Source organism: Bufo bufo, chromosome 1 (assembly GCF_905171765.1).
Source record: "Bufo bufo chromosome 1, aBufBuf1.1, whole genome shotgun sequence".
Lineage (NCBI taxonomy): Eukaryota > Metazoa > Chordata > Amphibia > Anura > Bufonidae > Bufo > Bufo bufo.
In genome coordinates this window covers 77,480,560-77,507,434 of record NC_053389.1, presented here as the reverse complement: position 1 = coordinate 77,507,434, position 26,875 = coordinate 77,480,560, and the positions used below count along the sequence as shown (strand labels likewise).

At 42.8% G+C, this 26,875-nt stretch overlaps 1 protein-coding gene across 2 annotated transcripts in view; it reads left to right on the top strand.

The window, feature by feature from the left end:
- The window catches only part of SIK2 (salt inducible kinase 2), a 178,722-nt gene that overhangs the window by 110,783 nt on the left and 41,064 nt on the right, over positions 1 to 26,875 (top strand). For both annotated transcript variants that reach the window (XM_040426467.1, XM_040426474.1), the window contains one exon: positions 26,093 to 26,217. In XM_040426467.1, the coding sequence (XP_040282401.1) occupies positions 26,093 to 26,217 (125 nt within the window). The remainder of the gene's footprint in view (positions 1 to 26,092; positions 26,218 to 26,875) is intronic.

The window sequence follows — 26,875 nt, the reverse complement described above, 5'->3', positions numbered from 1 at the left end:
TAAACTGTTTCTCATACATTTGGGGATATGTTGTATGTGTTACATTGAGAGGACAAGCTGAACTGTGATACCACTACTGAGCTTTGTCATTCGGCCTAATTCGCCACGTAGATGAGCCTCCATCAAAGAAACGTTGAGAACCACTTTACTTGTAAGTGATTTAAGAAGACGTAAATAGATTTATGGATTGGTCAATGTGTGTTGAGTTCTGTGATGTCACCTCTCAGCTTTGGATCTGCATAACATCCCTGTACTTCTGCTTAATGTCCCGAATCTAAAGAAATTGATGGGTTTTAGAAGGAAGCCAAGAATTAAAAAAAATCGACTTCCAAGAACTATAACTTTTTTTGTTTTTTCATCAATGTACTTGTATGAGGTCTTATTTTTTGCAGGACAAGTTATAGTTTTTAATGCACCATTTTGGGTACATGTAAGGATTGATTGAAGCCAGTTGTTTCGCTAAAACCCCCTTTGTTTACGTCAGTAAAAAGGCGTATTAGTGGTCACTAAGGGGTTAATGGGACAAGTATCTAAAAGGACTGGTAATATCATTAACGCATATTGACGCCTCAGCCCCACCTTAAACGGCAGTCTTTGGTAATGAACTGCACACTAAATGTAGATAAGATATACAGTCATGTGAAAAAATTAGGACACCCTTTGAAAGCATGTGGTTTTTTGTAACATTTTTAATAAATGGTTATTTCATCTCCGTTTCAACAATACAGAGAGATTAAAGTAATCCAACTAAACAAAGAAAACTGAAGAAAAGTCTTTTCAAGATCTTCTGTAAATGTCATTCTACAAAAATGCCTATTCTAACTGAGGAAAAAGATAGGACACCCTCACATGTATTCCCTCTTAAATTGGCTCAGATCTCACACCAGGTGCACATAATTAGTAGATCGTTACTCTGCATGTTGAATGAGGCTTGCCCTATTTAAACCTCAGACATTTAGTTTGGTGTGCTCCTGACTGTTGAAGTGAGAGTGAGCACCATGGTGAGAGCAAAAGAGCTGTCAGAGGACTTCAGAAAAAAGATTGTAGCAGCCTATGAGTCTGGGAAGGGATTTAAAAAGATCTCAAAAGATTTTGAAATCAGCCATTCCACTGTCCGGAAGATAGTCTACAAGTGGAGGGCTTTCAAAACAACTGCCAACATGCCCAGGACTGGTCGCCCCAGCAAGTTCACCCCAAGAGCAGACCGCAAGATGCTAAAAGAGGTCTCCAAAAACCCTAAAGTGTCATCTCGAGAACTACAGCAGGCTCTGGCTACTGTTGATGTAGAAGTACATGCCTCTACAATCAGAAAGAGACTGTACAAGTTTAACTTGCATGGGAGGTGTGCAAGGAGGAAACCTTTGCTTTCCAAGAGAAACATCGAGGCCAGACTGACATTTGCCAGAGATAAAGTTGACAAAGACCAGGACTTCTGGAATAATGTTCTTTGGACAGATGAGTCCAAAATTGAATTATTTGGACACAACAGCAGAGGACATGTTTGGCGTAAACCAAACACAGCATTCCAAGAAAAGAACCTCATACCAACTGTGAAGCATGGAGGTGGAAGTGTCATGGTTTGGGGCTGCTTTGCTGCAGCAGGACCTGGTCAGCTCACCATCATAGAATCCACGATGAATTCTACTGTGTATCAGAAGGTGCTTGAAGAACATGTGAGACCATCAGTTAGAAAATTAAAGCTGAAGCGGAACTGGACCATGCAACATGACAATGACCCAAAACATACTAGTAAATCAACCAAAGATTGGCTGAAAAAGAAGAAATGGAGAGTCCTGGAATGGCCAAGTCAAAGTCCAGATTTGAATCCCATTGAGATGCTGTGGGGTGACTTGAAAAGGGCTGTACGTGCAAGAAACCCCTCAAACATCTCACAGCTGAAAAAGTTCTGCATTGAGGAGTGGGGTAAAATTTCCTCAGACCGATGTCGAAGACTGGTAGATGGCTACAAGAACCGTCTCACTGCAGTTATTTCAGCCAAAGGAGGTAACACTCGCTATTAGGGGCAAGGGTGTCCTATCTTTTTCCTCAGTTAGAATAGGCATTTTTGTAGAATGACATTTACAGAAGATCTTGAAAAGACTTTTCTTCAGTTTTCTTTGTTTAGTTGGATTACTTTAATCTCTCTGTATTGTTGAAACGGAGATGAAATAACCATTTATTAAAAATGTTACAAAAAACCACATGCTTTCAAAGGGTGTCCTAATTTTTTCACATGACTGTAGGAGTAGTGTCCCTTTTGACCCCTTTAAGGACACGGCCTGTTTTGAAGTTAATGAGAACATGTCTGGTGATTCTGTTGCCCCATCTGGGAGCAGGGCATAATAGGAGACAAGCTGAGCACTGTTATACATAGGGTTAAATTATGTGGATCAGGATTGCTGAGTAAAACGCAGACTAAATCCTGAGAGGACTCTTAAGGCTCAGTTCAGACCTGAGCGTTCTGAAAGGAGCGCTCTGTATGCACGATTGTACGGGCGTTTACAATCGCGCATACAGAGACAAGCGTACACACAGTGTCGCGCGTTCCCGAAAGTCTATTGTACGGGAACGCGCGACAAGCGCCCAAAAAAACGCTCCTGTACTTGTTTGAGCGTCGGGCGTTTTACAGCGCGATCGTACGCGCTGTAAAACGCCCAGGTGAGAACCATTCCCATAGGGAAGCATTGGTTTCTCCTTGTTGAGCGTTTTACAGCGCGTAGGAACGCGCTGTAAAACGCTCAGGTCTGAACTGAGCCTAAGAGAAAGAGCTCTTTCACACGAGCGGATGCCGTGCGGGTAATCCGCTGCGTGAAAGAGAGCCAAGCCCCGCTCCGGACAGCAGAGACACGGAGCAGTAACATGATTGATAATGCTCCGTGCCTCTCCTTGATCTTTTTACTACAAAGTCACAGTGAGATAAAGTTGTCACCGTGATTTTGTAGTAAAAAGGTCAGAGAGAGGCACGGAGCATTATCAGTCATGTTACTGCTCCGTATCTCTGCTGTCCGGAGCGGGGCTTGGCTGTCTTTCACGCAGCAGATTCCACTTGTGAAAGAGCCCAAAGGGTAAGAGTCCTGATTACCCCGCCCACACAGGATGATTGGCATCTTTAACTGCTATAAGTTTGTGTACTCAGAAAGCAGTCAGTTGTCCTGTTTGGGTAGGGTAATCATGTCACTCATGCATGACATCACAGTACATCATGGGTTAAATTAACCTCTTCAAATAATATGGATCAAATATGTGTTTTTTTTTTTGTTTTGTTTTACACTAATTAAGGCTACTTTCACACCTGCGTTAGGTGCGGGTCCGTCTGGTATCTGCACAGACGGATCCGCACCTATAAATGCAAACGATGGTATCCGTTCAGTACGGATCCGTCTGCATAACTTAGTCAAAAAAAAGTCTAAGTGTAAGTCAAACGTATCCGTCCTGACTTTACATTGAAAGTCAATGGGGGACGGATCCGTTTACAATTGCACCAATATTGTGTCAATTTAAACGGATCCGTCCCCATTGACTTACATTGTAAGTCAGGACGGGTCCGTTTGGCTCCGCACCGCCAGGCGGACACTGAAACGCTGCAAGCAGCCGTTTTGGTGTCTGCTTCCAGAGCGGAATGGAGGCTGAACGGAGGCAAACTGATGCATTCTGAGCGGATCCTTATCCATTCAGAATGCATTGGGGCTAAACTGATCCGTTTGGGGCCGCTTGTGAGATCCCTGAACGGATCTCACAGGCGGACCCTGAATGGGCAGTGTGAAAGTAGCCTAACACAGATACCAATACATATTCTTTTTATCTAATTTTTGTCTTCTGATTTTTTTTTGTTTAAATTTTATTTTCTGTACATTAGTACAGGGGGCAACCATCTTTGCCTGAGCTGCCGTTAACAGCATTAAATTTTAGATTTACACCAGCCACATGGACCATAGAAAACTGTAGACTGGAGAAGACTTATAGACTTCTATGGGAGAGTGTTTTGGGCATGCTTTGTAACCTGTTCAGACATCATTGTGCAGGGAGAGGGGTATATAAGCTGTGTCTATCCCCTATTGTGAATGGTTTAATGATGTGTTATCTTTATATAGGTGTTATCTCTCATTGTAATCCTGCATGTGATGATGATAAGATGCCTGCTGAAAAGTGATCTCTACAGAACAGGAAGTGTCAGCCTATCAGGAGGTTCAGTGATCAGAGTGACAACTGCAAGAGTTTAGGATGATTGTAGCGTAGATATCGACGTGTGGAAAAAAAAAACACATATTCTTTAAAAAAAAGTGGCCCACATTTAGTCATATGAGTGCAGGTAGATTTTGGAATAAATTGCACAAAAAAGTGGCGCTGTTTGGCACCATGTTTAGAGAGTGTTTTTTGCGCCTAGTGAAAAAAGTGGCATGGCTCATCAGGGAAAGGGCTGAGGCCCAAGTTGCAATGTTTTGCACCACAATTGCGCCGTAAAATTCTGTCGACCAATAGTTGCTATAGAGTCGGAGAAAAGTGTCTCTCCCTGCACCAGCCTGAGCCCCTGTGATAAATCTGCTGCAGGTCTAGACAACCTGTCGCCATCTTCAGGCTCGGTAAATCTGCCCCAATATGTTTGACATAAAAAAACTTGTAAACAATATGTTATTTTGTGATGACACCTTCTCCTTATAGCGCTGCAGTGAGTAGTGTGTATCATATGTGAGATTTACAGGAGGCTGCAGCTGTAAGCAGATGTCCGCCACCTCCTGCTGTTCTGGTGGGAATCCTGCCGTAGGCTCTATTAGTGCTGTACAATCCACATTTATATGTAGTAATACACAGTTTACACCGGGCCTTTCTGGGACTCTAAGGGGTATTCCCATCTAGGATATGCCATCCATGTCATATAGGGACCTGCTTCTATCTCCCGGACGGGCCCCCCAAAATGAAGAGAGAGCACACGTATGCGCTGCGTGGTGGGATATAATTCATTGCAGGGGACCTCGTTCTAGAGATAGGTGCAGGTCTCATCTCTGCGACCCACTCCTATCTGACATTGATGGACTATCCTACCAATATGTGATCAGTGTCCCAAGTGGGAATACCCCTTTAAATATTGGTGAATCCTCAGGATAAGCCATCAATATCTAATTAGTGAGGGTCCATCTCACAGCACTGTAGCCGCTTCCTCAGCCTCTGACATCACGTCCATTGGTGACCTAGCCTTTCAGAAGCTCAATCCCATTCAAGTGAATGGGACTAAGCTGTAATACCAAGCACAGCCACTATACAATGTATGGCGCTGTGCCAGCACTTGTCTGAGCTCTGCAGCCCCTTCAGACTGCTCTTTGGCAGTCATACCGGGAGTCGGACCCCAGCCGATCAGATATTAATGTCCTATTCTGCGTATAGGTCACCAATATTTAATTCCCAGAAAGCCCCTTTGAAGGGGTTGTGCAAGTATGGGGGGGTTCGGCAACTGGACTTGCAAAGGGAAGCTTACTTACATGCTTCCCCGCTCATTCTCCTTCCGGCCTGCGATGCTCCACTCTGCTCCCTCCCCATAGGGAGAGCGGCAATCGGGTAAGTAAGTTTCACCTTTACACATACAGGTCCCCCCGCATTCTTGAACATCCCCTTTAAGGAATAACCATCCTGTCAGGCAAAGAACCCATTCGGAAGAATACTTCACTGTGCCTTGTACTTTATAGAGACCTAGAATAAGAATTGCAGATCTGTCAACAGCAGCTTGTTGATGGCATCCATGACTTCTTCACACACTGTATAAATAGACTGAAGAGTAAGGGAAGATTAATGGCTAAGATGGTAAGATTTACATTTGCTGACTCTGTAGCCACTGATAAGGTGCAGCTTTGCTAGGATTGTCCTCTGCTTTACCCACATTAACCAGATTGTGCACTGCTTGTGATGAGGTAAGACGTATGGGAATGAATTGACCTGTTAAGCTCCCAGTAACAGTCAATGTACTTAATGTACTTAGGTCTTTAGCATAGCCGCGGGTCGTGCTGACTGAATGGTTTCTCATGTCCTCTTTATGTCTGCTTTGTACAGATGGATTGGTGTGCTACCACAGTCTGTGTACACTGGCTTTCTTTTTTGTTAAAGGAAAGACCCGGCCTTGAGTCAATCTTGCAGTTTCCAAACTTCTGAAGTAGAAGGGCTTGTGCACATGGGCACTGTGCCTGTAGGGCCGGAGTACGCAGCATTGCCATATGATCTCTCAGGCGCCAGATGTGCAACGATATTGTGACATACAATCAGGTCCATAAATATTGGGACATCGTCACAATTCGAAAATTTTTGGCTCTATACACCACCACAATGGATTTGAAATGAAACGAACAAGATGTGCTTTAACTGCAGACTGTCAGCTTTAATTTGAGGGTATTTACATCCAAATCAGGTGAACTGTGTAGGAATTACAACTGTTTGTATATGTGCCTCCCACTTGTTAAGGGACCAAAAGTAATGTGACAATTGGCTTCTCAGCCAGAGAGATAGAGAAACATTAGGCATGGCCAAAACAACTGTTTGGAACATTCTTAAAAAGAAGGAACGCACCGGTGAGCTCAGTAACACCGGAAGACCACGGAAAACAACTGTGGTGGATGACAGAATAATTCTTTCCCTGGTGAAGAAAACACCCTGCACAACAGTTGGCCAGATCAAGAACACTCTCCAGGAGGTAGGTGTATGTGTGTCAAACTCAACAATCAAGAGAAGACTTCACCAGAGTGAATACAGAGGGTTCACCACAAGATGTAAACCATTGGTGAGCCTCAAAAACAGGAAGGCCAGATTAGAGTTTGCCAAACGACATCTAAAAAAGCCTTCACAGTTCTGGAACAACATCCTATGGACAGATGAGACCCAGATCAACTTGTACCAGAGTGATGGGAAGAGAAGAGTATGGAGAAGGAAAGGAACTGCTCATGATCCTAAGCATACCACCTCATCAGTGAAGCATGGTGGTGGTAGTGTCATAACGTGGGCATGTATGACTGCCAATGGAACTGGTTCTCTTGTATTTATTGATGATGTGACTGTTGACAAAAGCAGCAGAATGAACTCTGAAATGTTTCGGGCAATATTATCTGCTCATATTCAGCCAAATGCTTCAGAACTCATTGGACATGACCCAAAGCATACTGCAAAAGCAACCAAAGAGTTTTTTAAGGGAAATAAGTGGAATGTTATGCAATGGCCAAGTCAATCACCTGACCTGAATCCGATTGAGCATGCATTTCACTTGTTGAAGACAAAACTGAAGGGAAAATGCCCCAAGAACAAGCAGGAACTGAGGACAGTTGCAGTAAAGGCCTGGCAGAGCATCACCAGGGATGAAACCCAGCGTCTGGTGATGTCTGTGCGTTCCAGACTTCAGGCTGTAATTGACTGCAAAGGATTTGCAACCAAGTATTAAAAAGTGTAAGTTTGATTTATGATGATTATTCTGTCCCATTACTTTTGGTCCCTTAACAAGTGGGAGGCACATATGCAAACTGTTATAATTCCTACACCGTTCACCTGATTTGGATGTAAATACCCTCAAATTAAAGCTGACAGTCTGCAGTTAAAGCACATCTTGTTCATTTCATTTCAAATCCATTGTGGTGGTGTATAGAGCCAAAAATTTAGAATTGTGTTGATGTCCCAATATTTATGTACCTGACTGTAGAAGGAAAGTGGAAAACTAGAACAGAGTCTGATGGAGCATGCAACAACACATGAATCATACAAAACAGAAAGACAAGCCCTGTGTACCTCTTTGGAAGCCCCGTTAGGCGAGTTTCACTTGCGCCAGATTTATTGCAAAACTGTCTGCGCCTTTCCTATTCATCTGAATGGGTCTTGTTGAAATCCACGTGTTTGGCACCAAAACAAGTGGAACTAATGTTCAGTTGCAGAAATCTCTGCTGCGTGTGAATTCACCCTGTTGGCTCGATAGAAAGTTTGTATGCAGCTCCATTAACCACCTCCCGACCGCCTAACGCAGGGATGCGGGCGGCCGGGTTATTTCTCCTGGACGCATCGGCGCGTCATCTCGCGAGACGCGAGATTTCCTGTGAACGCGCGAACACAGGAGCACGCGTTCACAGGATCGGAAGGTAAACGAGCTGATCTACAGCCTGCCAGCGGCGATCATTCGCTGGCAGGCTGTAGATGCGATTTTTTTTTTTAACCCCTGAAAGGTATATCAGACACTGTTTTGTTAACAGCGTCTGATAAAACTGCTACCTGGTCCTCTGGTGGTCCCTTTTGCTTGGATCGACCACCAGAGGACACAGGCAGCTCTGTAAGTAGCACCAAACACCACTACACTACACCCCCCTGTCATTGATCACCCCCCTGTAAGGCTCCATTCAGACGTCCGTATGTGTTTTGCGGATCCGCAAAACACGGACACCGGCAATGTGCTTTCCGCCTTTTTGCGGATCCGCACATTGCCAGAACTATATAGAAAATGCCTTTTCTTGTCTGCAATTGCGGACAAGAATAGGACGTGTTCTATAGGCTCTACAAAAAACGGTGTTCGCCCGATCAGGCCTGATCTTGTGCGCACACTTGCGTTCAGTCCGCCCCACCGCAGTGACAGAATATATATTTTTTTCTGATCACTGCAAAAACACAGTAAAATTGCTGCGGCGCTATAAAGATCACTTTTGAGGGGCATGGCGAGTTCATAGAAGATTTATTTTTTTTTGCCACAAGTTAGCGGAAATTGATTTTATTTTTTTTCTTACAAAGTCTCATATTCCACTAACTTGTGACAAAAAATAAAATCTCACATGAACTCACCATACCCCTCACGGAATCCAAATGCGTAAAATATTTTAGACATTTATATTCCAGACTTCTTCTCACGCTTTAGGGCCCCTAAAATGCCAGGGCAGTATAAATACCCCACATGTGACCCCATTTTGGAAAAAAGACACCCCAAGGTATTTCGTGAGGGGCATGGCGAGTTCATGTAAAAAAAAAATTTTGTCACAGTTAGTGGAATATGCAAAAAAAAAAAAAAAACATTTTCCGCTAACTTGTGACAAAAAATAAAAACTTCTATGAACTCACTATGCCCATCAGCGAATACCTTAGGGTGTCTACTTTCCGAAATGGGGTCATTTGTGGGGTGTTTCTACTGTCTGGGCATTGTAGAACCTCAGGAAACATGACAGGTGCTCAGAAAGTCAAAGTGCGTAAAATCAAATTTTTGCACCATAGTTTGTAAACGCTATAACTTTTGCGCAAACCAGTAAATATACACTTATTGCATTTTTTTTATATCAAAGACATGTAGAACAATACATTTAGAGAAACATTTATATAGAAATGTAGTTTTATTTGAAAAATTTTACAACAGAAAGTGAAAAATGTCATTTTTTTGCAGAAATTTTTGTCAATTTTGATATAAAAAAAAGTAAAAATGTCAGCAGCAATGAAATACCACCAAATGAAAGCTCTATTAGTGAGAAGAAAAGGAGGTAAAATTCATTTGGGTGGTAAGTTGTATGACCGAGCAATAAACCGTGAAAGTAGTGTAGTGCAGAATTGTAAAAAGTGGTCTGGTCATTAAGGGTGTTTAAGCTAGGGGGGCTGAGGTGGTTAAAGAGGTTGTCCCATTACAAACACTTTTTTCCCATAGGGGATAAGTGTCTGATTGGCGGGGGCTTGACCAGCTCGAGAACGGGGGTCCTGAGTTCCCCCATTTGAATTGAGCATCAGTCACGCATGTGTACGGCCACTTTATTAATCTCCATGCTACTGACGGAGATAGCCAAGTGCTCAGCCATCTCCGCTAGTCCCGTAGAGTTGAACCAAAATCACAAGCAATGCCTTTCTTGAGCTTTGTATAGCCGAAACATCGCACCTGGATTAAAGGACACAAATTTTGCATATAGGAGTGCTGTCTCCATTGCTTGTGATATTAATGTATCCTGTTTGGGGGCATTGAACCATACCCTAGGGCAGACGTGCACTGACATCATCCATTACTTGGACTGCTGTCTATGTTGATAATTTCTTAGTCCCGTGGAGTTGAATGGAGTGGTAAGATCCATCAATGACCGCTAGTCCATTCAAATGGGACCGGTGTGATCAACGGGGGTCCCACTGATCAGATACTTATCTGCTGTCCTGTGGATAGGGGATAGGTGTTTGTAGTGGGACAACCCCTTTAAAGATGGGAAGTCACCCCAGTGGTGGCCTTCAAGGCTTTAACTTGTGGATAATTGTTACTCTCCCTAGTGTGTGTGTGTATATGTATATAAAACTAAAACTCTGCTGATTTGATAATTACACACAAGGTTTAGGTAGCCATATCCACCATCTGTGTAAGGGGCGATAACTGATTTATTATGTGTATAGAATAGAAAGCGTAGCATAAAGCCTTTACCCATGTATCTCTGGGCTTGATTCTATCATTTAACATAAATGAAAAATGTAATCAAAGCACCTGGAATCCTTTGTTTGGCCCTTTCTGCAGAGCCACATAGCATCACTTTTCCATTTTATATGATTGTTTTTGCATTCGCCTCCTTATCTGACACTCACTACTCTGATGTCTAGATAAGCCGACAACGTCTCAGTAACCCAGGATTACTCTGAATCATCCAGCAGCTGCCTTCCCTCCACTTTCATTAAACCAATTGTACTTAATAGTGGCGTTAGGCATTCATGTTGTCAGGCACGTTACACAAGGATAATAATGGGGTGGCCATAGAGGGGGCTACAGCTATATAGAGATTGTAAACTGTGCCTGGCATCCAGCTGAAAATGCATCCATCCATCTATCAATTATCTGCTCTCAGCCAGTCAACGCTGCGGAGGACCATCCAGAAGCTCACCTTACTACTTCCAAATACTTCCCTCCTAGTGTCCGAACAGCCCGCACACAGGAGCCGTTTGAGTGTTATGGCAGCCCAGGGTCTTCTGAAGGCTCTGAGGCCTGCCAAAGTACCTATCAGCCCCTTCCCGTGGCAAGGCTTGATAGGAAGGTTGCAGTTCTCCTATAGTCTGCAGTAGTAAATCATTAAAGTCTGTGGGAGAACAAATCAGATGATCACATGTTAATGTCCTCTAGCTCTTTTAAAATAAGTTTTAAAAAAAACTGTTAAAAATATAAAAAATATACTGATTCAAATCACTCCTTTTACCTAATTTTATAAATGGAAAAAAAATATATATCAAAATACTAAATATCTTTAGTATCGCTGCATCCCTAAACAATTAAAATATAAAAGTATTTTTCTGGTACGTTAAATGGTGTAATGGAAAAAATTGAAATGGCCAATTCACTGTTTTTGGTCGTTTTATCTCCTCCCCCCCCCCCCCCCCCCCCCCAAAAAAAATAATAATAAAAAGAAAAAGTGAGCAAAAAGTCATGCATTACCCAGAATGACATCAATTAAAAATACAGATTTTCTCACAAAATAGCTCTCACACAGCTCCTTAGAAGTAAGTAAAATTATGGGATGTCAGAATAAGGCGATGTAAACAGGAAATATTTTTTTTTTAAAGTATTAAAACACAAAGAAGCTATAAAAATGTGGTATCAATGTAATTGCACTGACCTAGAGCATCAAAATAATTTGTTGATTTCATCTTATAGGGAACCCTGTAAAAATAAAACCCATAAAACAATGTCATAATTTTATATTTTTTTCCCCAATTCCAATTAGGAGCCTTTTCACTCCTCCGCCTGTGCAGCATCACCGTGTTCTCGTGTCCTCGGACACAGCACGTATGTATGTCACTAAGTGACTTCGCAGTTTTATATTGCATCCAGGCAACCTGTTATCCGTGTGACAGCAGCAACCAAACAATGTAGATTTCTACTGAAAGACAAGCCAGCTCCATCTAGCCACAAAGCTAACGGCAGAGCTGAAAAATAGAAAGGCAACCACATAATGAGAATGCAATGCAAATCTCCTACAGGATATCGGTTTCTCCACGTTTATACAGATTGTAGCAAATCGGGCTTTATGTTCACGGAATATACAGTGACGTTCCTTTCATGTGGCTCCTATACCCTAGAAATTCTGCTTGGGTGGCCCTTGTTGATTGCAGTCAGGGTGGATAAAAATCAATGATTTTTTTAAAAAAATCAAAAAGATCGGATTTTTTTGATTTAAATCGGATTTTTTTTATATAAAATGCTTTTTGAGGAAAATATATTACCATCCAAAGGTTATTCCATCATGAAATAAAGATTACTTTTTTAATTATGTAGAATAAGGCTGTATATGTTTAATTTTTTGTTAAATTCCATTAATCCATTCACAATGTCATGCTCTTCCAGAGGTTTTTGTAAGATTACTGGGTAGTTTCTCTGCCTACAAGATATTATCACAGATGCTTGGTTTAATTTTGGAGTTCTCAAAACTGAATTTATAACATGAAAAGAGTTGAGAAAAAGATCTTAAAGAGGACCTTTCACAGATTATTACACTATGAACTAAGTATACATACATGTAGAGCGGCGCCCGGGGATCTCGCTGCACTTACTATTATCCCTGGGCGCCGCTCCGTTCTCACGCTATGCCCTCCGGTATCTCCGTTCACTAAGTTATAGTAGGCGGAGATTCCAGTCACTAAGTTATGGTAGGCGGAGTCTGCCCTTGTTCTGCTCTAGCGCTGGCCAATCGCATTGCAGAGCTCACAGCCTGGGAGGTTATTTTCTCCCAGGCTGTGAGCTCTGCAATGCGATTGGCCAGCGCTACAGAAGAACAAGGGCAGACTCCGCCTACCATAACTTAGTGAACGGAGATACCGGAGGGCATAGCGTGAGAACGGAGCGGCGCCCGGGGATAATAGTAAGGGCAGTGAGATCCCCGGGCGCCGCTCTATATGTCTGTATACTTAGTTCATAGTGTAATAATCGGTGAAAGGTCCTCTTTAATCCTAACTTCTACAAACCTATAAATACAGAATTTATATATATATTCTTTAGCCAAATTAGTTAACAAACATGGATGTTTAAGCAAATAACATACTGTAATGTTACTGTTTCAGTTGAATAAATCCTATTTAAATTGTTATTATTAAGGTAATGATTATTTTTCTCCTTCCTAAGTACAACAGAAAAATTGTCCAAATTTGAATCTTTATGTAAAAAACTATGATTTAAATCAAGCCTTACTGACTAGTGATTTAAATCGTGATTTAAATCGGTTTGATTTAAATCAAATCCACCCTGATTGCAGTACAGAATGGCAAATTCTTGTGAGCAGAAGCAGAAGAAATTCTTGAAATTAAAAATGTTAAATGTTTTATTTTGGGCTTCGTCCTAAAGCATCTCGACTAGGGATGACCGAACTTGTGTTTTCAAGTTCGGCGTACAAGTTTCAGATTCTGGTTATCTAAGAATTCCATTATGGATTCTGCTATCATGGACCATAAGTTATGGTCCGTGGTAGCCGAATCCATAACAGAATTCTTAAATAACCTGAACCTTGTACGCCGAACTTGAAAACACAAGTTCACTCATCCCTAATCTCGACCTCTGAGTTTTATATGATACCTTAGAGTATTTGGTAATCTGGCACCTATTGGCCTCTTTGAGGTGATCCAGTTGATATATGGAGTCCTACAGGCAATGCTGCATGGGAAAACCGTATGAAAATAAATTCTCCTCCAGAAGGAAGAAGTCCGTTTTCTAGTACCAGAGACGGACTGGTCCACCAGAGGATCCTCCAGTGGGCCCTAGATCTGATTCAGTGTTGGACCCCAAATGTCCAGGAGAAAAAAAAAACATTTGGAGTTGCCTTTGGAGATGATCACTTACCACTAGGGTCTATTTGTTTGATTCAATACCTATTGGACATTATGGATGATGTAGAGGTTGGACCCTGAGAACCATTTCTCCTGACGGACCTAAGGAACCCAGGTTCAACACTGTCTGGTGCCACTCATGAAGCATCGTCTGTACGACTGAATCTCCTCAGGAAGAACCAGTACCACCCAGAGCTGCATCACTGGACGCCATGTAATATTACATTTCCCCTACAGCAACAGGGCCTACACTGAGGAGCTGACTTCTATTGTGAAGGGGTTGTAGTACCCAACATCTAAATAATAGCCTAGTAAACTGGTGACTTTAAAGGAGGGTGTTTGTCAGCTGTTTTGTCCATGCTAAACTGCTGGCAGCACTAGTTAGGGGAGAGCAGAGAAAAACATACCTTTTGTAGAGATTTTACTATAGTAGTGGGAATATGAATGTTTATTCTTCCACGTTCTGCTCTTGCAAGTGTCCAGGAGGCGGAGCTATGATGAGGGGCTCCTCCCCTCTGACAGCTGTAGCATCCAACCTGAAGACGGCTACAGCTGTCACTGAGAACAAAGAGTAGGAGCTGTGAAGCAGCTCAATGCAGAGAACACTTCATAGTGAATCTCTGCCTCCTGGATGCTTGCAGGAGCTGAACCTGGCAGAATAAAGCTTCATATTCCCGCAGCTCCTCCTCCTGGACACTTGCAAGAGCAGAATCTCAAATAATTTCTCCTGATAATGGTTCATAATGTCTGGACCCATGAAAGGTCCTCTTTAATTATTGGAAATTCCTGCACCTTTGGATACATGAAACTATAGTCTTACAAAAGAGAATCATTGAACCTCATCAACAGATGGGTTGACATTGAACACCATATGGAACATGGAAAATGCTGCATATTGGGCCGTACATCAGACTGTCTGAGTGCCGTACCTTGCTTGACGCTTAGGGGCCTTATTATAGTGTTGCCCTAAAAGTTTTTTGTTTTTTTTTATATAACACCCATCAGTCTTGGGAAATACTCCTGCAGAGAATTAAAATCACGATATCTTTGTTGAATTAATTTGTTCTCCATGCATGGTCTCATTAGTTGCTGTGTGTGAGTAACGTGTAGACCTGCTCCGTCCTGTGCTGTGCAGCTGCTCATGCTTACAGCTGTGTGCGAGTGAATCAAGGTGAAAGTGACTGCTTTCCTTTTTTTTTTCCACCTCCCCCGATAGCTGGCTCTGCCTCACTGACGGACAGCTCGCTCGGCATTGACGTCAAGAACAGCTCATTAACATTCAGGGCATGAAATGGGTCAGATCTGACAATTAGCTGTCCCAATCTCTCTCCTACCTTCCCGTTATCAGCATCGTCTTCCCGCCCAATCATCCTCTACCTCTACATTACCATAATCACAAAGGGGAGCACAGCACAGACTGCTGGTAATTAAGCGCCTAATAATTAATCCTACATGTCCTACACCGCTTTCCAAACCGGGGACTTTCCATATATCATATATACAAATGCTAATGGTCTCCTGTATATGCTGGATTAACCCGATATTTAGAGCGTGGTGGTGAACCGAGCCGCGGGTTTCTTGTTCAGTTCTAAGACTTTATGAAGCCATCACTTTAATATTCAGTACAAGTATGTGATAAATAATAAATCTGCCATTACATTGGGGGTCAGTGGAATTGGCTAAAGTAGGGAATAGACTGGTACAACCACATGTGCCCTATTTGTAGAACATTGCGGCTATATTTTTTTCACTCTCTAGCTTGGCTCGGAAAAGGAGCCTCAACCTAGACGTGTTGTCTCATTTATGAAAACACCAGTGACATTCCACACTGGAAACCAGCTAACATTGAGATCGGACCTGGCATATGTTGTGTAGAAGGCCTTTCTAAAGGGATAACTGTCACACGTTGGCACTGGAAGATGCAACATTTTATTTATTTGGTGATAGTGCAGGTATTATATAGGATACGTTTCTCCTATGTTCACGGAGGTTGGACCCTACCAATCATGAAGTCATGCCATGTACTGTAAACCTTTAGCGGGATTGTCCAGTAGCGGGAATCCATGTTGAGATGGCCAGGAATAGTGCAAAAGATAAAAAAAACTTCTTTCATACGAGCTCTTTCTTCATGCACATTACCACGGTCTGCCAATGAATGCCCTCAGCCTTGGCACCATCACTGCTGAGGTCATTGATTGGCCAGCAGCAGTGATCTGCCTGTAGATGGGACATCACACTTCCCATTCTGCGAGCACTAGAAGTGGAGGAGAAGAGAGCTCAGCATCGGACATGGAGTGCCTGTGACAGGTGCCTCTTTAAAAAAAAAACTTTTGCACCCTGCCCAGCCATCTCAACAGTGGTTGCCATTTTCAGAGAACCTCTTTAAGGAATTTAAAAAGGCTTATGTAATGTGGATGAATATCTAAAGACTCAGACCCTGTATGAAAGTTCAGAGGCCAAACATCTCCCTAGGATGGAGCCACCACAACCCCCACATGATATCATACAGGTTTGGCATGGTCTAGGGAGATATTCTCCTCTCCTTGTATAAAGCATGCCATGTTTTTTTCTGTTGAACTGGAACCATACCAAAAAAGTCCATATACTTCCATGAAATCTGAGGCATATGGAGGTACAGTAGAGGCCTCTGTCAATTTTACTGAAGCCCTATCATGACATGATTCTTGCCAAATGGAGCCAAAATATGGCGATGTGCAGGACTCCTAGGTTTAGACCAACCCCCTTTGGAAATGAGCTGACCACCATGGGGCTAGTTGCTGGAACTTTTTAGCGACCGGGCTCTATCAGTGGAGGAAGCCGGCACAGTGAACGACCAACCAGCTAATATACAGTAGTGCAAGCGTTTCTGGAAGGAATTCCTATCAGGCATTTTCTACATTGCACAATAATGTGGTTGTCCGCAATAAAATTCACTGGCAAATATTGATGCCTGAGAGAAGATGGATTATGAAATATTCTGGATTAACATTGCGTATTGGTTCTTGGTCCATTTAGAGACTGGTTAATCTCATTGGAGTCACCGCCAAAATGACCACCACCACCTTTAGTGAAGAATGGAGGGATTTAGGGGGCTTTTTTCATGATTTTTTACTACAGCATTGCTCCCATTTAAAGGGAATCTGTCACCCCAATTTTCTATCATTATGTACAGTAATGCATGAGTAGTACTGCAGATATGGAGTCCTGATGAGTTTTTTTTTTTTTTCCTGCTACCCTCCGTTCCCCCACTGTCAGCGCTTAGAGCTGCATTGAAATACGTTGTCAGGACCTGTTGGAACAGAACAGCAGCTTTCAGTGCTGACAGCAGGGAATGGGGGTCAGAAAAATAACAAATTGTGATTTGCACTCCTTACCTGCAGTATTACTCATGTATTACTGTAGATAATAGTCCAAAATCAGGTCAACAGATTCCCTTTAAATGAATGGGATCAGCACTGCAGTACCATTCATGCCTACTACCCAGTATGTGGAGCCGTGCTGTAGTGCGGAGCAGTAGCCCGTTCCAGCAGCTGATCAGTGGAGGTGCCGGGAATTATTCATCAGTATTACAGTCCCTTTAGGCAAAAAATAAATAAATTATAATAACCCTTTACTCAGTTTAATGTATTCTCTAACATGAGAAATGTGGTATTCTCTGTGTGACCACATTTTAGCCCCAGGTGAGGACTTTCTGCATGTTCATGAGTCACTCTGTTGAGAGAGATGTTAGCAAACTAAGTTGACCCTTACGTGCGAGCCAAAGAACTTGCCAGGTTTCATTTGGCTGCTGAATGTGACGCAATTTCATCATATTTTTGGACTCGTTTGTACATCTGGCTGACACGTCCAATAAACATGTGCATGCCAAGAAAATCAAAACGGCGTGCACAAATCCTGCATAAAATCTGACCAGAAGGCATATAAGGTTAAGTTATATGAGAGTGACTGACAGTTTTAGACCCCACGATCCATCAACATTAGATCACTTACCATGAGCACATTTCTATAGTATAACACATGTACCTAATTTATTTTGAGAGAGGGCTTTCTTGTATGATTTGGATTATATGTTGCATTACTATTATATGGAATATTGGTTGACCTAATGAGATCCTCACTTACTGCAGAGAAGACCTCACATTTGTCTTTTCAGTTCCACCTTAAAAGGATCCTGTCATGTTGAAACATGGTGTCCGAGCTGTGGGCAGCATGATATAGAGCAGGAGGAGCGGAGCAGATTGATATATAGTATTATAGGAAAAGATTTTGTAATTTACTTATTTATTTCTGTGCTCATTCTTGGCTTTCAAGTCAAGGAGGCAGTGCTATCTGTGATAGACAGCTCTATGTGCCTATAGAAATAGAGGTCAGTCACTGATAGGACCACCTCCTTGACATCAAAGATCAGAATGAGCAGAACATAAATGAGTAAATTACAGATTTTACTGACTTTCTCCTTAAAACTATATCTCCTATAGCTGCCCGCAGATTACTTCCCATTTTCCTGACTACAGCAGGGATCTCAAGTCTCCCGGAGGTTCAGGGAGTCTTCCGCTATTAGATAGCGGCTCCCTGACGCCCGAAACTATATATCCCGGAAAGGTTTACTGATAGCAGAGCAGAGAGATAAGAGAAGTGACAGGACACAGGGTTTAGATTACAGGTTGAATTAACCCTTTAGGGTCAAATTGGCTTCTCAAGGAGATATATATGTTAAAGGCATCCCTTCTTCTGTCTCATTCAGTGGCTATAGAACTATTGAGAGAGATGTATTTTTTTAAAATACATTTACACATTTAACCCTCCATTTTAATTATATTATTTACCCCAGTGTTAAATTCACCCCCCCCCCCGGATGCTTGTTTTTTTCCTACAGTGGGGTAGATAATTACACACGGTCTTAAAGAATAAACTTCCTGACTCAGACCAAGAGCCGACTCAGCGAGTCAGCAAGTGAATGGAAGCATCCGCGCATGCGCATTGCGCAACCTAAGCTTCGGTTCACTTGCTTCTTGTCAGCTCAGCGAATGAACCGAAGATTCGATTCATGAATCTGTTCATTTGAATGAACTGATTCAAATGAACCGATTCATGTGAAAGATCCGAACTTCCCATCTCTAGTTTACTCGCAGTAAACCTTTCCGGCAACCTATAGCAGTGTCCCCTTCTCGGCGCGTGAGCACAGTGCAAGAAGAAGCTGATGCCAGCAGTCCGCAACGGCGCATCAGGCTGAGCCTCAAAGCGAGAGGAGGGGGAGGGAGAGGCGGCACTGAGGAGTAGAAGGCGGCGCTGGGCACGAACGGCGATGCGTTCGGCCGGGCACCATGCATCCTCAGACCTCCCCTGCTTGGGCACCTTAATTCAATGATTGACAGGTTAGTAAAACCAGTTTTTTCACAGAATAAAGCCACAAATAGCTTTTATAAAGCCACCTTAGAAATCAGAATGCTGCCCTGGACATGAGCAGATGTTTAGCTCACAGGGCTTATAGGTGGTGACAGAATCCCTTTAATCATATACATAAATATGATCATTTGGGGCAGGGTAATGAGCCCAGTCCTCCACACCATAGAGCAAAGTGTGCAGATACTGCATGTTTGGAAAATGTAATAAAAAGTTTGTGAAAGAAAAAAAAGAAAACCTCCCTGAAATGAGTTTTTGCAGGTTGGGATGTCTGTGACAGGTTCCCTTTAAGCACTTTCATCGTAGCTAAGGCTAGGCCTGTGGTGCCTAGTGGAACACCGTTATAATGAAGGACTTCATGTCTTGATTCCGACGGTAGCAGTGATGGCATGAACCAGCACCAGAAGTCAGACTCTTTTAACTTTAACTCTATTTAAAGCAAGATGGCTGCTAGTAGAGAGAGGTTTTGGCCTGTGGTGCCTAGTGGAACAGAGACCTCATGTTGCGGGTTCATACAGTAGCGGTAATGGTATGAACCAGGACCAGAAGTGAGAATTTTTCTATAAGGCTTCCTTTTCTCATTGTCAAACAAGATGGCTGCTAGTACATATAAGGTTAGGTCTGTGGTGCCTAGTGGAGCACCATTATAAACCAGGACCTTACATTTTGGGTTCAGCTGGTAGAAGTGATGGTACGAATCAGCATCGGGAGTGAGACTTTTGTTATAAGGCTTCCTTTTCTCTATGTAAGGCCTCATGCTCAAGGCCGTCGTACCCATGTTGCAAACCGCGGGTATGCAAAACATGAGCACTGGCTGAATGCACTGCACATCACTGTGTGGACCCATTGATTTAAAGGAGTCCGCCGTCTGCAAGATACGGCAAAAGATAGGACAGGGTGGGGGCTTTTATGCGTTTCTGTGGGCTTCCGGAATCGTGCCTCGCATCGTAAAAAGATAGGACTTGTCCTATCTTTCGCCGCGGATTGCGCACCCATTGAAGTCAGTGGGTCCACACTGTGATGCGATTTTCACTTCCGGTGTCTGTTTTGTTGACTCGTGATTTGAGGTCCACAACACGGGCACGGCAGCCTCATGGCCATGTGTGTAAGGCCTAAAGCAAGATGGCTGCTAGTAGAGATAAGCTTAGGCCTGTGGTGCCATTAATAAACAAGGACCTTATGTTTTGGGTTCAACTGGTAGCGGTAATAGTTTGAACTGGGAGTGGGACTTTTGTTATAGGGCTTCCTTTTCTTTGTATTAAACAAAATGGCTGCTCGTAGAACTGTTATTGCTCTACATCAAACAAGATGTCTGTATGGTGACAAAATTGTTGTAAAACAGTATTTTGAGGGCTGCAGATACGGTTAAGTAGGTTCTCTAGAGTTACTTTATTGTTCATGATGTTTTTTATTAGGTGTTTGTCTTGTGCTTATGGACATGGTATGTGGCTTGTACTATACTTTTCTGACACTGCTCCTGGCTGACCTCCATCTGATGTAATGACTTGGAGCAGCTACAGCCACATTCATGAGACTGCTAACCACATGTCCTATAGTTAATCTTGTGACTGCTGGCCTAAGGGTACTTTCACACTAGCGTTAAAGTTTTACGGTATTGAGTTCCGTCCTAGGGGCTCAAAATACCGGAATAAAACTGATCAGTTTTGTCCCAATGCATTCTGAATGGAGAGCAATCCGTTCAGGATGCATCAGGAGGTCTTCAGTTCAGTCACTCTTACGGTATTTGGCCGGAGAAAATACCACAGCATGTTGCGGTATTTTCTCTGTCCAAAATTCCGGAATGCCGGATACAGCATTAATTTCCATTGAAATGCATTAATGCCTGATCCTGCACAAAGTGTTGCGGAAAAACAGATCTGGTCTGACCTTTAAAAGTGGGATAAATACCGGATCTGTTTTTCTGGTATTGCAATGCATTTGTGATCCGTCTACAAAAGCTATCTATTTTCATACGCAATTCCAGCGACGGAACTGACTGCCGGAATCCAACAACGCAAGTGTGAAAGTACCCTAATGTAAATTGCTCCCCTACCTCGTGCAGAACCTGGTGCCAGTGAGGCTAACATCATGGGTATCCTGGCACAGCGGCATTCAGACCCTGCAATCATAGCGAAGATTGGGGTTTCACTGCACTTATGTGCATAGAATCATCTGTGTTTCATAGCTAAATAAGAAGCCGTGTTAAGATGTATCGCCTACAAGTTTCACGTTTCGCCTACAAATTCATCACATACAAGTTCAAATTAGTAATATATCATCAAATGCACTGTAGTTTCTCAGAGAGTGAATGCAAACCTGTGTGAGTAATGTGCAAGTCCACCTACTCAGGTGGTCACACGTGCTCAGTTTCATCCTTCAACTGCCACCAGCCATATCTACTGTTGGAATCTGTGACTGGTAGAGCTGCACTATAATGGACACACCCCCTGAGCTGTGATGGGGAGAGAGCTGCAGCACAAAGGATGTGCCTCCTGAGCTGCAGCAGAAAGGACACACCTTTTTGAGTTGCCAGCTTGAGATAAATCTAACAGAACAGTTGGAACAATGAATGGAGAGATCTCTGGATCCATGTGAGGTACAGGGCTGGTTTTAGCTTTGTTAGAAATAGATTGTCATGTACTATATGAGGTCTGATTTTCATTTTTTACAGCACTCCTGCTATAACCCTTTTAAGTTTGTGCATTAGCAATTCAGATAATGTCAGATAATGTAATGTATTAGGTTTCCCTTCACGTTGTGCGATCACCATCATATAAGCCAAATAAACTCTGGCAAATTCCACGTTCTTTAGTGTGGTATTTTCCATAGATTATGGGGGTCATTTATTAAGACCGGTGTTTATTAATATCCCCTATAGCGGGTTGTTTGATCCGCATCACGGACCAAAGTAGTACATGTCTCCGTGATTTTTATTTTTTTACTGATCCACGGTCCCAAAAAAAAATACTGAAATGTGCGCAGACACATTAAAATAAATGGGTACGTGTGCTGTCCGTGAAAAATGAGGACAGCACACATCAGTGAAAAACAGAAATGTGAATGAGGCCTAACTGTCACAACTTTTAACAGTAGATAGGGTTGGTGGCAGTTGAAAGAGGGAACGGAGCATGTGTGTCCACTTCACCATGAGGTGAACAGAGAAATAAGGAAACAAACAGCATGTGGCGCTATACAGATACTTTTTTTTATTGAATAACTCAGTAGCTATACTTAAAGGTGTTGTCCCACAAAAATATTCTACAGTTTTCAAACCAGCACCTGGATCTGAATACTTTTGTAATTGCATATAATTAAAAATTTTGCATAGCCACTGAGTTATTCAATGAAATCTCTCTGTATAACGCCACCTGCTGTTTGTTTTTTTTTCTTATTTCTTTGTCCTGCTCACTGAGATGGCCACACATGCTCAGTTTAATCCTTCAACTGCCTCCTGAGCTGTGATAGGCAGAGCATGGACACGCCCCCTGAGCTGCAGCATATAAGACACTCCCCCTGAGCTGTCAGCTTGATATAAATCTAGCCGAGCAATGAATGTGGAGATCTCTGGATCCATGTGAGGTACAGGGCTGGATCTAGATTTGTTAGAAAGAGGTTGCCATGGACTATATGATGTCTGGTTTTCATTTTTTACATTAATCATGGGATAACCCCTTTAATTTTAAATTACTTGCAAGTATTCAGATCCAGGCGCTGCTTTCAAAAATGTGGTATATTTTTCATGGGAGAAACCTTTTAGATAATAAAAAGTAAATAAAATGGTAGTCTATATCTGTGAAGTATAAGGCTTGTGCAATTTTCTAATAATGTGCATTCCTGCTCATTTTATGTATGTAGCAGTATGGCGGAGTAGACATTATATAAATGTGCAATGCGTTTGCTATTCAGCAATACTAATGAATTCTAGGCTAATGAAATATAGTAGTGCCGTGGTTTCTCCGCTCGTTATGTTTTCTATATCTCCGAAATAGTCAGCTGAAGTCTGAACCATTGGATGAGTGATATAATGGCCCGCATTGTATTTAGATTAATAATAGCCTCCCAAGTGGCTGCGAATACTGCCCCCCTGACCCCTCAGGTACAGTGTTCACTGTGTCCGCGCGATGACGTTCCTGCAGAAGTTCAGGAACACTCTGTTCTCTGTGTAGCCTGTATTCCCAATCCCAGTAATTACAGATTCTTGTTATGTAACCGGAGTAATAGAGGGGTCAGTATTTTGCCCCTAGGAATGAGACCGCTGACTGCGTGGGGAGGGGGGGGGAAGCAAATGTTCCCGTAATGCCGGCTGCACAGACACATTTCTGTCGATCTGTCCATCACAAAGCCTCTGCTGTTAATTAGCTGCGAGTTTGCGTGCGACAACTCCACGAGGAAGGAACCTGAGCGCCCACTTCATCGGGGCGTCGCTCTCTGCTGTTTGCTTGGAGGCCACATGGCACTCACATGGCTGTGAGCAATCCAGCAATGTTGATATGGTTCAGTCAGCAGCTCGGATCAATCCGCAGCTGTTTGTTTTTTTTGTTTTTTTTAGCTGCCGCAGGTCCCAGGCTAACCCCTGTCCGGTAATGACTTTTCTGCTAAAAGATCAGCATTGGACGGAGTTGTGTAGAAGTGTAAAAAAAAACTCGTAGGCCGCTTTACCACAATTCGATTTCACGGTGCAAACTTGAATATTGGGTTTAACCATGAATAACATTAGTGACCGTGCACATTAGACTGATCCATTGAGAGTGACCCATCGATGATCTAATGTGTACAGGCCAACAATTTCCCAACCTCGGAAAGAAAGGAGTATCGGGCATGTTGGATGCAATATGACCAATCCTTTGTTCTCCCGAATTATATAAATTTCTAGGTACCTTTTTATTTTTTCACTTTTCCCTATTTAAAAAAACATGCACGCCTAGCCAGTCTGAGCATGCCCATTTGTGTAATGTGCAAGGTCAAATTTAGGCCTTGTTCATGTAATGCAATTTTAACGCAGTTGTTGCTGTATTTTATTTTTTATATATTTTTTTCATGATAGAGCCAGAAAAACGCATGTGCCTCATCATAAATTTAGCTAATCCTCCAGCAGCCATGCTGGCGTGGTTTCCAGGTGTACATGTTAGTAAATTTGCTTGGGGCGGGTCTCGGCCCAGCACTGCCCCCAACATGCCCTTGCTGCCCCCAACATGCCCATGCCCTACTCCCGCCCAACTGTCGAAAACTTTTTGACACCGGCTGTGGGTCTTCACATTGCACAGACAGTCAAAAAGGGGACTTTTGGTTTGTGGTGTTTTTGCAACATTATGGTATATACGTTTTGTTTTTGGGAAGGGGGGGGGGGTATGGTTTTTTTCTGTCACTTATTCTTGTAGGCTTCTCTATAGGAAATAAAAAAATGAAACCATGAAAAACGCTGAAACTTGTACCATTTTTTTTACAAGCATGTAAAAACACTGACAAAGGTGTTTCCTCAGCTGCAAACGTTTAGTAAAAGGCTTTGCCTAATTAGTGATTGCTACATAGGGCCCTATTCACATGACGTAGGATGGGGATTTTATTTTTCAACGGCCATTTTCAGTGCAATGACAGTCTATGATGTGTTCACACATCCATCCTTTTAATGACCGTGAATACCAACTGTCAAAGAATATAACTAGGGTTGAGCGAACTTGTGTTTCAAGTTCGCCGTGCACGGTTCGGGTTATCTAAGAATTCCGTTATGGATCCCGCTAAGTTATGGTCCCTGGTATCGGAATCCATAACGGAATTCTTAGATAACCCGAAACCGAACCTTGCACGCTAAACTTGAAACACAAGTTTGTTCATCCCTAAATATGACATGTCCTCTTTTGTCCGTTTTCATGGCTCCACTGTCCCCATATGATTCAAGGGGCGTTTTTAATGGCCACTGTTGAGAAAGTCATCTATGAAAAAAACGGGTGTGAAAAATGGCAGTTTAATGGACGTTTTTTCTTCACTTTCTTGAGGATATCACCTAAGGCTAGTTTCACACCAGCAGTGTGAATTCTGGCTGGTTGTTTTGGCAGAGAACAGCCGGATGCCGATGGAATGCCTGCCGGCCCCATATATAATGTGGTCCAGCAGAGATCCGTACGCATTCCTCCATCCGTATGCTGCAGTTTGTGTCCGAACGATTCCCGGCATTTTCTGCCGGAACAGTAACTAGCCTTAGATGGTGCTGTGGTTTCTTGCTGTGCTAGAGGGAGATAGATCTGCTTTATCCAGTGCTGTGATTCTGACTCCAATAACTGCAGCAGAGATATCACCCTTTAAAGTAGCAGTAAATGAAATGGTAAAGCTGCTTTGCATGGAGCTGACAGTAATTACAATCCACAAATGGAATTTTTATTTTCTTGTGGGGTCATATGCTGCAGGTAGCAGTGATACATTATTGGAGACTCTGAGGAACGGGTCATCATTGGTTTAGGTACACGTGGTGACATCACTAGTTCTCACGCACAAAGCTGCGCTGTCCGTATGAGATCAAATCTGAATAATTTTATATTGTGACGGCAGGATCCAGCTATTCGTTAACGTTCCTTTCATATCTTCCGTGGCCTAATAGAGTGCAGCAATGTATCTCCTGTCCTAAGGGCAGATGTTCAGACATTACGTCTGTTGTCGCTGAAGTATGATTACAATACAAGACATATTGTAATCCGACCCTTCGGTGTACACTGGGTGACCCTTGGAGTACTTAAAGGGGCTACTGTGTAAATGAAAGCATCTACAACTTTCTAATCTACTGTACTTTAGGTTTCGAGATATCGGTTTGCCGTCAGTGAACGAGGGCAGTCTTGTTTACATTCCTAGGCAGCAAAAACTCAAATTGATAGCAATATTTCTTGTCTTACAAGTTGAAATAATATATATATATATATTTTTTTTTTCTTTCTTTCCATAGACTTTGGTTTTGGAAACTTCTACAAGACTGGAGAACCCCTAGCCACGTGGTGCGGCAGCCCACCATACGCAGCCCCAGAAGTGTTTGAGGGACAGCAGTATGAGGGACCTCAGCTGGATATATGGGTATTGCTATATGTGACTTGTATTGCATGTGGTATATCAGGGATTGTATGCGTGCTAGCTCTTGGGGCTAATTTCTCTCTCACCCTATCACCCATAGAGCATTCCAGGTGCTCCTGACCGGTCTGTGACTTTGAACACCACCTCCTCCCACCACCATTACTGATAAGATCAGTTCATTTGGAACAGATGATAGTTTTCTTGCCCAATTAGGGAGTCTTCTCGCGGATTTTGTTGCAGAACTTTTCCGTTCCATTCATTTGAATGGGGAGGCGAGCACATGGATTTCCACAAGCCCCAATCGGATGAATGGAACTAAATTTTAGTCGCGGAATTTTCTGCAACAAAATCCGCAGTGTGTGAGTGCACCCTTAAGATACAGACACACGCGGCAGATCGGACGGTATTCCACACCAGCAAAAGCCCACACCCAATGGGTTTGCCTCAGATTTCATCCAAATCCACAACATAGTTATGTGTGGATTTTCCCGTGGAACATGAGATTTGTGAAAATCTGCTACTCTAATCGCTGCACAATCTGCAGTGTTTGCTCCACAGGTGGCGTACCCTAAGCCTTTGGCCACTTTCACACTGTCAGTATTTGGTCAGTGTTCTGCATCAGGGTTTGTAGCCGAAAACAGGAGTGGATCCTACAGAGAAA